The 16,291-nt window shown below is 43.1% G+C and overlaps 1 protein-coding gene across 3 annotated transcripts in view; it reads right to left on the minus strand.

Moving 5' to 3' along the window:
- Nucleotides 1-16,291, minus strand: part of LOC137355859 (CUB and sushi domain-containing protein 1-like) — a 1,186,508-nt gene that overhangs the window by 385,659 nt on the left and 784,558 nt on the right. For all 3 annotated transcript variants that reach the window (XM_068021465.1, XM_068021474.1, XM_068021456.1), the window contains exons 34-35: nt 15,493-15,562; nt 5,118-5,234 (exon numbers count right to left, since the gene is read on the minus strand). In XM_068021465.1, coding sequence (XP_067877566.1) covers nt 5,118-5,234; nt 15,493-15,562 — 187 coding nt within the window. The remainder of the gene's footprint in view (nt 1-5,117; nt 5,235-15,492; nt 15,563-16,291) is intronic.

The following is a 16,291-nucleotide window of genomic DNA, read 5'->3' on the forward strand; positions in this document are numbered from 1 at the left end:
TAAAACACTGATTATTTATTTGCTCAAAGCTTTTCGTTACTCAACTTAAAAGCAAGAGAAATGCAGTTCATCGATGTTTGACTTTGCGTTTTTAATAAAAGGCACCCCCTCGCTATGATAAATGGTGCTTTTGCTGGCAGACAGATCTTTCCTTTCTGCAGCCACGGTGCCATTTCCCCCAAGGGAGTCGCTGAATTTGGGCATCAATTGATGTCAGTTTGAACTTGAGCAGAGGGACCACTGGTCATCTTCAATGAAGAGAACAAGCACACTGCATCTCCATGGTCTAGCCAGTGAGAAATGAATAATATTCAGAGGGAATTAAGAATATGCTTCCTGGGAAAACTGGGATTTTGAAAGAGGTGGGACTCACCGTAAGTTTAAAGTCGGATTTTAATTATAATTTAAATATAATTATAAATATTCCTGAATTGGTATCATTTTCTCTCACAAAACAAAACTGATATTTTGGCAGCATCGCAGAGCTAGTCTCAGCCATGTGAGAGCAATTACATTACATTCGGTTCAAAAGCGTTCATTTCTTTGCTAACATTTGTGTTTTGATACATAATGTATCTTTAGTGCACACAATAATGGGATTAGGTTTTTAAATGTAAGCTGTGTAATCACCTTTTAGAGGATATATTCAGGTAACATTTATGCCATAGTGTTTTCTACTTACATGAATAACTGAAATGCTCCTCATGAGGGAATAGATATCTAGCACAGTACATGTATTTAATCAACTATCTTGTACTGTGAATCTATGCTTGTGAATGCAGCACTTGTTCCATCAAATCCATCACACGTTCAACCTCACTTGCTGCTGACCTTCTATCACAAAGGTGGCATAATATATCTTTCCATTCAAGTGGAAGCAATATCTTAAAGGAACTGGTCTGTTCACATTTGTCTTTAAAATCCCATTTTTATTTCTCCACAGTTTTATACAAATTTAAAAGGGAACTGTGTACTGACCCACACCATGCTATTTCAGGATCACATACAACAAATAAAGTTGTTTGTCTACTGTGCTTCCCTTCTGTCAGTACCAAGTTTGTGCTCCCCCTAAGTCATGTTTCATAAACACTGTGCCCAGTGTAGAAGTGAGCAACACAAATTATTGAGGTTTCACACTCAATCCCTAGTCACAGCAGTTACCGGAAGTACCACAAATGGCTCCAAAGCTACAAAGTTGAAAATCTGCCCTGCTTCCTGTTAAAACCCATATATGGGAGGTCAGAACAGAATTGGGTTTGATTATGATAACTCCCATGGTCAAATATGATGCCAACATGTGCCCTCTGAGCTCACATATGAAAAATGTGAATTGGGGCGAGCTCCTAGAGGGAAATCAGTACCTGTAGAACTATACTCCCACTGTGAGTGAGAGCATTCAGGAGACAAAGGGAGAAAATTGGAAAGGAGGAGGAAGTAAAGGAAACTGAATTTGGTTTCCTACAAGCTGACACCAATTCTGGCACAGGAACTGAAGAACCCTGATACTGTGCCAGCCCTCTGTCACCACCTTTGATCCATCACAGCAAGTCAAAGGCTGTCTGTCTGGCAACAAGGGCTATTCCCATTCACAGCCAGCTCAAGACAGCATTTCAAAACCCACACTTGCCAGCTGAAAAGCAATAAGCCACTGGTCCACAAGATCCACTATCAATCGAACCAGTAGAAAGCTGAAATAAAGGTCAGAGTGCATCCTGCAATACAGCCTTGGTTCAGTGGCCTGGATCATAGTCATTTGCTGCATGATCCACAACATTTCTGCGCAACGGGAAAAACAAATAGAGCCTGCACTGGATCAGAGCCTTCCAGCACCTTATAAGGAAGACTGCATTGACTGTGAGAGAGGGCACTAGCAGCAGCCTGCAGCTCGAGCTCTTCATCAACAGTTAATTCACCAGTGCTTCATCTGACCTAGTCATGCTCAAATCTACCTCATCCCATATCCTGTAGAGTCATTACCATCACCCATTTCTATCTGGAATAAAGAATTTCCGACCAAAGACCAACATTTATTTACAAAATAACCAACATTGCAAATTAATAATCACAAACTGTACTACTTTTTAATGGCTAACACTAATGCCAGAAAACAAAATTTTCACCCTGGTGTTAATCCTTAATGTCTCGTTAAATGACTTTTTTGTACTCTACTATTCCTGTAACAACGCTCCTATGAGTGCCAGAAATGCCTGGGCAGCCAGTCAGTAGAACGCAAATTAGGTTTTGCCCACAAGATGGTTCGGGCCTATCGCTGGCAGCTGCAGACTGTTGCTCCAATTGCTCCGTCCACCAACCACCTGACAAATCTCAACGGTGCAGACTGATCCCAATATATTTTTGGAAATTGCTAGTGTTAAGATATCCTCACATCGCTACTGCACCAGTAACTAACACAGAACACGGAATAACATTTATTTTCCTATGGTGTCAGAACTTTGAAATATTCACATGATAGGTACTTAGAGTAAAGTTTCTTCCCAAACTTTTCCTGAGTTTTAAGTTTGGTACTAATAACAAACAACTCTATGCAGAGGCTGAAAAGTCCAACAACCACACCGAAACCAAACGCTGGGAATCATTAATCAGACTGATACACTTCAGAATATATAAGTATGATGACTACTTAACATACTTACAGCCTGCACAAATAGTTACTGCTTCACATAAGAGCAAGGAGCAAATATAGGCCAGACAGGCCATCTAGTCTGCTCCTACCACAGAGCTGCACCACTTACCTTATCAGGGATATCATGCTAACCATTTAATCCCTTGAAGGAACTTGAAAAATGCCTCTCTGATCCTCAGCACAATGGGAGAGAATTTCATCTTTAGCGCTTGGGCACGGCACAGAGAGGAAAACCAAGTGGGTAGGATTTCACACCAGTAATGGAGCCCACCTGACTATCCTTCCATTAATTCACAGGAGCAAATTTTCTTCTGTTGAACTTGAGTGTAGCTAATAGCTGGGGAGGAGTGAATATTGGAAAATAAGATGGATAAGACTGCATTGACCCATTTGATTGTCAAATGTCGGCAGGGCTGGGACTGAGTGCAGATATGATTTAAAAATCGCGGTCCCAGAAGCCATTTCTGGACCCCAACGCCTCTGGGAGAGATTTCAATTTCAATGTCATTTTGCCCATCGAGGGGAGGGAATGGGGAACCTTCTGACTTCCAATTAACAGCCCATTAAGCTCCTAGAGGAGCTTGTTAAGGGGCAGGGGAGGTTGGGATTGCACTTTTCAGATTGGATTCCAACGAATCCGAACAGTCTAGTGCATGTTAATGTACAGCTGCCAGGATCACAGTGGGGCGAAGGGAGATCTTTTCTTTTATAAGGATAAAAATTATAGGGCCCTCGGGTATGTTGCGCTGGATCATCTGCATTATCTCAGATTTGGATCTTTCAACAATGACTTCTCTTATGCTGCTTACCCTCTCAGAAGCTGCCTGCTCTCTTTGACAAGGCAGTGGCATGCCCCATCATGGCTGCTGTCTGCCTTTGTTGCTCGCGCTCTGCGGGCAGCTCCCACCTCCTGGAGATATTTGGCCCCACTAATTGGGCACCTTGTCGCCTGCTGCCCAATTAGGGGACTCACATTTCAAAATAGCATCACTTGAGCGACGCAGCTGAGGCGTGGGGTCGGGACCCGGAAATTATCTGGGCGTCGGGTTCTCAAACCTGTTTTGAAAATCCAGCCCATAGAGTCGTAACGGCACAGAAGAATGCCATTTGGCCCATTGAGTCCATGCCGACTCTCTGTATAGCAATCCAGTCAGTCCCATTCCCTGGCTGCATCCCTATAGCCCTGCAAGTTTATTTCCCTCAAGTGCCCATCCAATTTCCTTTTGAAATCACTCATCATCTTCACTTCTACCACCTTCATAGACAGCGAGTTCCAGGTCATTACCATTCGCTGCATAAAAATGTTCTTCCTCACATCCCCTCTGCATCTCTTGCCCAAACCCTTAAATCTGTGTTCTCTAGTCCTTATATCATCATCTTATGGGAACAGCTTTTCTTTGTCTATCTTATCTAAACCTGTCATAATCTTGTACACTTTCGCACCGTCACCCGATCTGAATCTACGCTTTTGAGCAGGCAACTGGGACATCGGCAGAAAGGAAGTGATGCTCTACTTTAAATATGTTGATCATGTCCCCCGATGTCATCAGAACCCATTCTGAGATTTTAGGTGGATGCTTGAGCTGGCGTGATGGGGTTTGGGGGGGTGGGGTGTGGTGGGTGGGTGGGGGCAGTCAGTCATGGCTTCTTCATTAGGCAAACCTGTTCGGAGTTGGATCCTGGGTCGATGAAAGCCAATAAGGTAAGGTTAAACAGTTTAAAATGTAGCTTTCCTTGTGGGCCAGGAGGGGTTCTTCCACCTGCTCCACCACCCTCTCCCCAATTGTGACCAGAGCTTCCCACCATCACCCTCCCTTCCCCAATCATGGCCAAAGCCTTTCACACATCCCCTTCCTCCCAATCACGACAGCAGCCATTCCCCACATGCCCCTCTGTCCCGATCATGACCACAGCATTTCTCCTACACCCCTCTCCAACTGTGGCCAGACCCTTTACCCACCATCCTTTCCCCTAATGACTGCTGGGAACCATTCCCATGGATCCTATCACCAGATGCCTCTCCCACCTGCCGGCCAGATAGTCAATCTGGTTGGGTGTCTGCTGGGAGTCTTCAAATGCGGCCCTGTCAGTAAGATCAGCAGGGCCTCAGGGCCCCAAACCTTGCCGGGTTCATTACCCACTACTGGGCTCCTGTTCCCCTTCCTGTTCCCCTGTAATAATCGAAGGACTATGGAGATGACACAGATTTTTTTTTTTACAGATATGCCAGCAGAATCCACTGCTGACTCAGTGTCTATCAATTTTCATAAAGTAATTGAGTGAAATAAGGATGCTGATGAATGACTAACGAAGCTTTGGAAATTTACTCAGGAAATCTGTTATTACTCATGGACCAAAGAGGGACTGAGCCTCAGCATAATATCCTAAATGACATTCACAGATGCAACAGATATTCACTTAAACACTGTGTCACCATTGAATAAAACAGCACATTTCATTTTAGCTTCCTTACCATATCCAATGGGTAATAAAATCTTCCACGAACAATCCAAGTTGCTTGGGTAATTTCCAGGGAATCCAGGACTTAGGATGACATTGTTCATGTCAGTCAGTATCCCTCCACATCTAGCTGTTTAATAATAATAAAAAAACTTCATTAATTCCAGGCAGCTGCTCCGTGACCTAATGTACTGCCTTCATATAAAATACCTCTTCTTAATTATTAGAACTGCACTCAGCACAGGTTTTCCAATCGAAAAGTTCAAAGTGTAAATAATTTGAATTTGAGGGTTATATCCTTGTTAAAATTGAATTTGTCATTTAGGCTCAACAATAACTTGCATTTATATAGCCCCTTTAACAGCTCAAAGGTCTCTCTGTAAGTTTTAATCAATAGACATAAACATATCATACCATACCATTAGTTTCACTCGCATGGACCAAATCTATCCTGCATGTACACAGGCGTGTATTTAAGGAACTTCTTGAAGTTCCCCTTTTTAAAGCTGAAACCAGGTGTATGTGACCACTGGCACATCACACCTATTACATGAGTATCCCAAAACAGTTAAAGAGATTCCACACAAAGAAAAACTAATAAGCAAACCTATACCTTATGACTAACTCACTTCACAAGCTGAAATGAACAAACAATTGCAAATATTTCTAAAGTTGTGGTCAGAAGATCAGTACATATGAACAGACGAATTAGGAGCAATTCTCTGTTCCTTTACTTTATAACACAAAACTTTTTCTTCCAGCAGTTAAATATTGTTTCACTATATGAATCTACTGACCATGAATCTATTCTAAGTTTTGTATTTCCATACACTTGTTTTAATCAAAACTTGGCAATTAACTCACACAGACATAACCTCAGTTGTCACATGTAATGTTGCCATACATCTCTCTGAGCTGACTCTGGTTTCTTCTGAGAAGCACACCACTGGGTGTTTGAACCTCCAATAACCTGGACTGGTCACATATCCTCGTAACCTCTGCAGGACACCAAGTTCTCGACACATGGTTGAGGACTCTGACCTTCTGTCGTACCTACATTTGGGTTAACTGGTCCAGCTTGCCTATCATATGATGCCTTCATCTTCCCTTGTTTAGACAGAAGAATATTCTTTACTGTGACAAACTGAGGGAGATGATGACTGAGTAGGGTATTTCTTACCTGCCTTTCAAACATCAACACTGCAGGTGGCAATAATCCCATGTCCAATGGAGTAGCCTGGATGTGCAGCATTGTGACCTTGAGATCTTGACCCACCTGTCCACACTTTAAAATAAGTGCTTTGTTGGTGTGCACCATGCGCTCAGCCATGCCATTGAACTTAGGGTAATGCAGCGGCAATGTCATGTGATGGACTTCCCGTCCAGCATACATGAATGATCCCTTCCCCTGTCAGCATTCCGAAGGAATCGTTCCCTCCGCGACACCCTGGTCCACTCCTCCATTACCCCCACCACCTCGTCCTCTTCCCACAGCACCTTCCCCTGCAAGAGCAGGAGGTGTAATACCTGCCCATTTACCTCCCCTCTCCTCACTATCCCAGGCCCCAAACACTCCTTTCAGGTGACGCAGCAATTTACTTGTACTTCTTTCAATGTAGCACACTGTAGTTGCTGCTCACAATGTGATCTCCTCTACATTTGGGAGACCAAACGGAGACTGGGTGACTGCTTTGCGGAACACCTCCGCTCAGTCCGAAAGCATGATCCTGAGCTTCCGGTTGCTTGCCATTTCAACACACCCCCCTGCTCTCATGCTCACATCTCTGTCCTGGGATTGCTGCAGTGTTCCAGTGAACATCAACGCAAGCTCGAGGATCAGCATCTCATTTACCTATTAGGCACGCTACAGCCTTCCAGACTGAACATTGAGTTCAATAATTTCAGAGCATGACGGGCCCCCCATTTTACTTTAATCTTTAGTTCTTTTTTCTTTTATTTTTTGTGTTTATTTTAGTTTCGTTTGTTCAGTTTGTTTCTACTGTGCCTACCCACTGTTTATTTTCATGTTTGTGCTTGTGGCTGTTCAGTTTTCAGTCCATTAACACCCTATTTGTACTAATGCTTTGTCTTCTGGTCAGTTATTCTCTGTGACCTTGTCCTATCAATACCTCTTTTGTTATCTCTTGCCCCACCCCCACTTTACTTGTTTAAAATCTTTTACATTTCTTATATTTGTCAGTTCTGAAGAAGGGTCACTAACCTAAAGCGTTAACTCTGCTTCTCTCTCCACAGATGTTGCCAGACTTGCTGAGTTTTTCCAGCACTTTCTGTTTTTATTTCAGATTTCTAGCATCCACAGTATTTTACTTTTATATACGTGTCTTGGAATTGTCTTCCTGTATATTGCGGCCTATTATTGGAGGCAATGTCCTGCGGCACGCCAAACAGGCTGAACAGTGCACTGACCATATTAGAAACCACTGCACTTGATGTATCTCGTACCTGCCTGATGATTAGAAACTTGGTGAAGTAATCCGTAACAAGAAGGAAATCATCACCCTGAACATGGAACAAATCTGTGCTGATCTTCGCCCATGAGTGTGAAAGTGTTTCATGTGGGATCAAGAGTTCCTTCTGTTGATACGGCTGACAACTTCATCATGTGCGCAGGATTTCACCAGCGTCTCAACATCACTGTTGATTCCTGGCCAGTAGGCTGTCTCCCTGGCAAGGCACCTGGTGCGTTATATTCCTAAATGCCCTTGATGCAATTAGGCTAGAACATCAGAACACAGAGCCCCAGGTATAAAGATTTGTTTGCCATTGAAAATTATCTCTTGTGATATACCAGGCTCGTCTCCATATAGCCAGAAACAGTGTAGACGTTCAGTTAATTCCTGTTCGGCGTCAGACCATCCTTCCACAGTCACCTTCCTCAACAACGACAGGGTAGGGTCATGTGCCATCTCGTCTCTCAGTTGCTTGCATTTGAGGGGTCCAAAACCCATGAAATCGATTTTGAGGACATCCTCAATCTCAGTATTCACACTGTGGACATGACAATCTCGTGAAACATCTGCATTTTTATTTTGGTTAGGCAACCTGCTCAGGGTGTCTGATGTGATCATTTTACTGCCCAGTTTATATCATACGTCACAGTCGTACCCCTGGATCTTCAACAAAGTTCTCAGCAACTGTGGAAGAGCACTCATGAGCGGTTTGCGCCATATGATTTCAAGCGGTTTGTGGTCAGTCTCCATGGTAAATGTTTTCTGAATAAGTAGGTGCGAAACCAATGAAACCAAAAAACAGAGCCAGGATTACACGTTTGATGTTAGAATAATTGGATTGAGCTTGTGACAAATTCTTTGATGTAAGGTTTCCCTTCCCGCATGATGCAGGCTCCTAATCCCTTCTGTGACATGCCAACCTCGAGTGTGGTCTCTTTGGTCAGGTCGTAATACTGCAGCATGCTGTTTTGACTTAACATGGCTAACTTTAAGGACTCAAACATCTGCTAGTGGTCTTCCTGCCACAAGTAAGGGGTATCTTTATGCAGCAGTTCCTTAAGTGGTGCTGCTCGCTAAGCAAATTTGGGGATGTACGGGGCCAAAACGTCGAATAGCCCGAGACACCATTGTAGGTCTTCTCTGTCCTGAGGAGTTGACATGGTTCTGACATTTTCAATCTTGTCTGGGTCTGGGCATATTCCTGTGGCAGAATATATCAACCCAAAGAAGTTGATTTGCCCAACGCTGACCTGGCACTTCTTGCTATTACACACAAGGCCCTCATGACTAGCAGCCAGCATTAACAAGTGCAAGTTCTGGTCATGCTTTGCCTTGGTCCGGCTCATCACCACAATATCGTCGGCTATACAGATACAGCCCAGGACATTTTCTGTTATCCTGTCCATGTATTGTTGGAAAATGTCCTGGCTGATGCACAGATCAAATGGTAATTGTCTGAAACAGTATGTCCCAAATAGCATTCTAAATGTTGTGAGTAGCTGGGGACCTCTTGGCTAAGTGGACAGACCAGTAGCCATGCTTCACGTCTAACTTTTAAAAACTTAGCACTAGTGAACGTAGGATTCAGCTCCTCCAGGGTTGGGATTTTATGTGGGCATCACTTAACGACTAAATTCAGTCGTCACAGGTTTAAGCAATTTGCCATCTTTCTTCAGCACGCAGGTAATGGAGCTGCACCCATCAGAATGCTGGTGCACTCAGTGGATGACTCCATTGCATTCCATCTCATCCAGCTCCACTTTAAGCTTCTCCTGAATGTGCACAGTGCACTTCCTTGGCATAGCGATAGTAGGGATGCATCCTACTTCATGTGTAGCTTGGCATCACCCTTGAAATCGCCAAGTGCATCAAATCTGTCTGGGTAAAGTAGCTTCAGGTCTCTAACTGACTCAATGCATTCTGTGTTGCAACGTTCCATACTTTTCAGTGCAGTACTGAATTTACATATTGTGACAATTAGTAAATCTGGGCAGACTGGAAGTCTTGCAACAGCTGATGCAGTTGTGTCTACAATGTAAAACATTTGTGGTAGCCATTTGGAGTTCCCATAGCTGCACTGTAAGGTTATCGTTCAAATGCACTTGATTGGAGAACCATTGTAGGCAATCAACCTAGTTGTGGTGGGTTGAACCATAGATTCCCATTTCTTGGAATACATATCCTTCAGTATACGAATTGGCAGAATATTTGCATTTGCTCCAGTGTCGATTTTTACTTTGAGTTTGTGCTTGCCACTCGTATGCGAACATATAATCCTGATCGTAGTGAATGCCTCAGACTGTGTTGTCATGCAGGCCCCTACCTGCCAAGAATGAGGCACATTAATTTTGTCACATGGACATTAAATTTCAAATTGTTGCTGGGGAGCAGGGAGGCCTGTTACAAGGGATTGGCAGGTCCCTAGCTGGAAAGACATTTTTGCATATTAACAGACAGTGTTGGAACAAAGGAGCTATCCCCTGCTCCACAAACAGACCTGGTCAAACCAGTTAGTCACATGACTAACCTGCTTGGCTGTCTGGGTTTTTTCTGAATTGTACAGTTTTGAACTGAGAACCAGCAGAAATCTCTTTGCTCCTGGATTGAAAAGACCTCTCCTGTGGCAGCCTCTCCTGTCTGCTCCCATCTCTTTCTCACAGAACTCAAAAGACCTACTGAAGACACATGAACCCCAAGAGAGAAATGTTTCCTACAGTGAACAAGGTTTAAGAAGAATACTGGGCCCCAACGAAAAGCAAGTTCTACCAACAAACAAGGACTCTACAGTGAGCTCGAAGGCCCGTGACAAAAAATCTTCAAATATTGCCTCTAACCTTTCCACTTTATTTTTCTTCTGCTCTTTTCTGTCTCTCTTTGCCTGTGCATATTGCGTATGCATGCGAGCGTGGGACTTGGCATGTATCCGTAGGCGTTAACTGAATTAGAGTTTTAAGTTTATGTTTAATAAAATTTTGCCTTTCTTTTTAAACCTTTGAAAGCCTGTTTGTGCTCATTTCTTTGCCTTATAATTGGAAAGCGGTGAACAAGGATTCACCAAAGGGAAGCTAAAAACACGGTGTTAAAAAAAAATCCTGTTACAGTAAGACCAGGTGAAGGCTGAAAGGGAACCCTAGACCTCTTTCTCACCTGGTCGTAACAGTGAAATAGCATGACATGCTGATCCAAATTGACTAAATAGAATGCTTGCTCACTTTTCACACGAGTGCATTCTTCATCAGTGTCCTCTTGATAATCTGTCTCTCTGCCGATCTGATGTACCCATTTGGGCTTTTGTTGTGTGTTGGCATACCTCTCGTTGCATTTTCCATCCTTTCTTGCAGAAGTTCTCTCTGTCTGTGATCTGCCACCATTCTTGTGTGCAGTATTTGAGCTCGGCCTTCTGCACTGCCTTGCCCAATGTCCTCACATGCCACAAGCTTTGCACAGGTCCTGGTATGTCAGAAAACTGAGAATTGGGTGAGTCAGGCCACATTTGCCACAAAGTTTAGCAGACTTCTGAGCCTTGGTAACCATACCGATGTTTGTAGCCATCCCCAATGATTGTAACTGTTGGTGCCCAGCTATGATGGCTTCACATTTCCTTCCATCATGGAGTAGTGCATCTATAGTGTGCCCTTGCTACTTTTCCAGCAGTTCTTTTTGGTAAATGCAATTACCAGCAGGATAACTTGTTCTGATAATTCAGTATCAGTGATGTCACAATATCGATCTTTGTCTCGGCATCTTGCCACAAATTGGACAATGGTCTCATCTTGCCTTTGTGGTGGGTCATAAGCTGTACCTTCAGTTGCTGCTACAGGAATATCCAGATCTTATTAGGATCCTTTAGATTCTCATCTGACAATCCTGAGATATTGAGCTTTTCAAACCTTCATTGCTCAGTGAAATCTTAATTTTGGTAGCTTGTTTCACTGGTTCAGTGACTTCCAGGTCTGGGAAATTAAGCTCCATTTGCTGTCAGAATAGTTTAAATGCAGACCCTATGTCCAACATCTTCCAGTCCAAACTGGGTATCTGAAAGCCATTGTCTTAATGATCCTGCTTTTTTAAAGGCTTTTATAGGCTGTATTTTTCACAGTAACAGTTCTTTTGTTTCCCTTTTAAGACAAATTCGGTACGTGCCCCTTTTAAGAGTGATAGATGATAGATCTCATTGTTTGCACAGACAGGCTGTTTGTTGACACAGCTATTTGTTTTTTTATCAGCTTAGTGAATGACTCTCTTTTTAAAAGAGGGCTTTTTTTTTTAAAGAGGACAAGCTTGCAGTACTTGCAGCTGCCACAATTAGTCTTTAACTTTGTGCGGGACCTCCTGTGGCGGTATATTTTTTTCATTCTTCAGCTACTGCTTTTAAAATGTTTCGACCCACTGTCAGATAGGTGAAAGCTCTGAACTCCTGGAAAATTGCCTGCTGTACTTAAACAGCTCCAACCTCCCGAGGTCCTGGACGTGCTCTTGCTTGCTGCAGTGTTGTGGGATCTCTTGCTGGCTGCCCTCCTGCTGTATCTTCAGTCACTCAGGTAGTCAGCTTGCTGTTCCTTGTTCTTTCAGTTGAGGTATTCATCGGGAAAAATCAAATGTTGCCACAATGTGATGTTTGATGGTCTTCAGAAAAAATAGATACCAACGCAGCCACCATGTAATATTACTTGTCCCTTGAATGTGTGATCTGTTGTTGAGTCACATGACCACATGTAATATCCAAAATGAATGAGGGATTTATTATAACTGAATTGGAATATATATACACAAATAGTAACTGCAGGAGGACATCTAAACACATCTTACTATCCCTAGTTCCACCCACAAATCCTCGTCACATGTGACTCGACATCACTTCCTCTGAAGATCTGCTCTTGCAGTCCTTAAGGTGGTCTGGTCTTAAGGTTGTCCCACAACAGGGTCACACAACAGTTGGACATTAAGGGAGTGGAATCCCTTTTGGTTGCGGTACTTCTCAGAGTTCTTATGCAGTGCCCACCAAGTGACGTGTTTGCAGTCAATGGCACCCTGCACCATGGGGAAGCCTACAATCCCCAAAAAGCCATGTGCTCACACTACCTGCTTCTCTATGAAAAAAGATGATGAATGCTATTGGAATACAGAGTCTCAGTGACCTCTCTTATGTAACAGTAGATGGCGAACGCCAGCCTGGAAGGATCCAAATGCATGAAAGTTCATGGTGACAGTCACCTTCACAGTCACTAATAATGCCATCTTGTGCTCTGAGGTTGCAGTTGTGGCTGCAGGAGGTGGCAGATGTCTGTGAAGACAGCCTTAATAAAGTGAGATTTCTGACATACTGTTCCTCGCTGAGGTTCAATACGAGAATTGCTCCGTGAACACATTGAGTGGATATGCCCTTCTGCTGAGAGCCCTTCTCCTCCTCCTCTGTAGTGGCTTGTTCCCCTCTGTGCTGCTTCTACTTATTCACCCTATCATGCTGTAGTCTACGAAGAATGCAAACTACTGTACCCATGCACAATCCTTGAAGTCAGGACAAAGTCCTTCAGCACATTCCACACCAGTTCCTGTGGACTTCAGTAACTTTAAACAACTCTAGAAACAACTAAAAACTTCGACAATTGCAGCAAGAGTCAGTAGAAATCAATCAGCAACTAACCTGGAAGTAGTTGATGATCCCTTTAAATAGCACTGGTGGGGATCTTTTGTGTTGCTGAATGCATGTTCAGCTATGCAAGGTTAGCTGGAGCATTGACCTCCAAAACAGCAGCACTGGCATCAAGTCACTGGCATCTGACATGGCTAAACATCATTTTAGAGGCAAAATAGCACCAGTGGCATCAGAAAATGAACAAAATAAAACCAAATTTCGCAGCACTTGTATCTCTATCAGTAGGGCACATCCTCAGGTGAGATTGCTTGTACAAGCAACCCAATTAAATTGGCCAGTGTTGCAAGGGCTATTTTCAGGACAGAACTTCAATAGCTGAGTCCACTTTGGCAGATGTATATAACAGTATTGCATTACATTTGGACAGTTACTAAAATCTGATATGTTTATACTGCCCATTTTTTGATCAAAAGACAGTGGACACTTTTTTGGAGCAGTTTTGAAAAATTCAGCTGAAGGGCCAAGGTTCAAGGTTCAGGACCACCAAGGTTGAAGATATGAGACAGTAAAGCTTATATTAACCTTAAACAGACACATATTCAGCTGGTCCCAAGTTAATTTCTGCTTTCTGTGTTAGCCTTTGTTGAGTGATAACGCTCAGCCTTCACTCCAGAGACTTGAACTCATAACTTAGGCTGACACTTCAGTGCAGTACTGAGGGAGCACTGCAATTTTCGGAGGTGCTATTTTCTGGATGATGCAAAAAACCAAGGCCCCGACTTCTCTCTCAGGTAAACATAAAAGCTTCCATGGAATTATTCAAAGAAGAACAGGGGAGTTTCTCTTGTTGTTCTGGCTAATATCTATCTCTCAATAACATCACTAAAATAGATCATCAGGTCATTTAGCTCACTGTTGTTTGTGGGACCTTTCTGTGTGCAAATTGGCTGTCATATTTCCCTACATTACAACAATGACTGCACTTTAAAACTACTGCATTGGCTGTGAAACGCTTTGGGTATGTACTGATATCATGGAAGCTGCTGCATCAATACACGATTTTCCTTCTTTATGAGACATTTTGGCCCCTGAAATTTACTCTGGCTGGAAAGAGAGCAGGGGCAAGGAAACCCAGATATAAGTCTTTCCTAGAAGTCATGTAGGATTTAACTGCAGGAGTCCTTAAAAGTTTTTCAGTAGGTTTCCTGTTCAAAAGCCCAATTGATAGGCTGATGCTTGTTAAGCATGAAAGCAGCCGAGGAGCAAATGCCAGGTAAGTGGAGAGCGGGTTGGGGTGGCAGTCAGAGATAGCAGAGGGTGGGGGAGGTTGTAGGGGGGGGTTGGGGGTCAGAGTTCACAGGTGTTGGCAATTGTGTGGTTGGGGGGTGGTCCTTGTTGGACCTGGAGGAAATACTCTTGCTCCTCCTGGCCCTCAAGCAGTTCTATCAATGCACTTACCTCAGAGATCCAGCCCTCCCTCCTCCTTTCACCGGCCCAGATTCCTGAGCCCCAGGAAACTTGGCTGATATTAGTTAAAAAAAAGATTAAAATGGAGACACGTAGCTTTCTTAAAATATTTTAGTGACCATCCTACCTCCTGAGAATGGATTGGTCACACATCACCCCGCTACCCCCGACCCCACCACCACCACAACAACCTGCCTCTGCAAAAACTGGAAGTGGACAGGTTGGAAACAAGTCAGGGTCTGGTTTGAAATGCTTAAAGTTTTACTTTCCACCTGACCAACTCACTCATTCTTGGGTGTTAAAACTACCCATTTTGATTCCCTTTTCTTAAGCTTTTATTCTCCCTTCTCACGTCGAAATGCTTGGGCAGATAACCTGCTCTCACACTTTTGCCATGGTTCTACAAAACTATCTCACAAGAACAGCCCAAGAATGAATCTCCTGCCGATTTTCAATGTCAGGGACATGTGTGACCACCAGACAGCACCTTCCCTGGCAATTTTTGTTCTAATACTAATTTTGTGTTTTCTGAGTCCAAATAATTAGATTCTGGTTGGATACACTTCATATATGACTGCTGAGAAACAACGATAAAGTTTCAAACTGGTTCAGTTAGTAATAGAAACAAAAAGCCAAGCTATACCAGGGAGGTACCAGATACATTTCCCAGCCCATGCTTGACTACTAGCTGGTATGACAGTGGGAGCACTACAGTGGGCTTCAGGACCTTTAGGCTGTAAGAGCAGGCCACAAAAGTATCCCTCACTAAATGACTAGTATTACAGCATAATCCTTCTTTGTTCTGTCACTAAGCTAGAGAATTCCCCAACTGGGAGGGATCATTCCCCACTTACCAATGCAGATTGGAGGTGGGTAGTTCCAACGGCGAACAGTTCCAGGCATACAAGAAACATGGGCTTGTCCCTAGGATAAAAAAAACATTCAGATCATATAACAGTGAACAGTTGAAAAATTGAAACGGCTGCACAAAAGCCATGACATTATCTTGCAAACTAGTCCCTTTAATATTGACTCTAATTCTTATTACTGCCATGCTAAAGAGAGAAATGATAAACATGATTACATTGCTCGCCTCCAAAGGATTAATAGATAAATGCACTGACCGATTGAGCACTTAAGGTCAGAACATCCCAGGGCAAGTGTTACGTTGTAGTGTCATACATGTATCATTTACTGGAAGCAATAATGAAATATGTTGAGAGAGAAAGAGATCTAGGTATTATTGTGCACAGATCACTGAAGGTTCATGACTAATGTAGATAAAGCTAATAAAGTATTGAAATAAAATCAAGAAATGCTGGAAATACTCAGCAGGTCTGGCAGCATCTGTGGAGAGAGAAGCAAAGCTAACGTTTCAGGTCAGTGACCCTTCTTCAGAACTGATGAAGGCTCACTGACCTGAAATGTTAACTCTGCTTCTCTCTCCATAGATGCTGCCAGACCTGCTGAGTATTTCCAGCATTTCTTGATTTTATTTCAGATTTCCAGCATCTGCACTATTTTGCTTTTATTATAACAAAATATTGAGTTGCATTAATAGAAACATTCATTATAAATCACAGGACACCATTCCATCATATACAAGTCATAGGTTAGATTGCATATGGAGTACTGGATCCATTTTGGTCTCCT

The sequence above is a fragment of the Heterodontus francisci genome, chromosome 3, assembly GCF_036365525.1.
Source record: "Heterodontus francisci isolate sHetFra1 chromosome 3, sHetFra1.hap1, whole genome shotgun sequence".
In the NCBI taxonomy this organism is placed as follows: Eukaryota; Metazoa; Chordata; class Chondrichthyes; order Heterodontiformes; family Heterodontidae; genus Heterodontus; species Heterodontus francisci.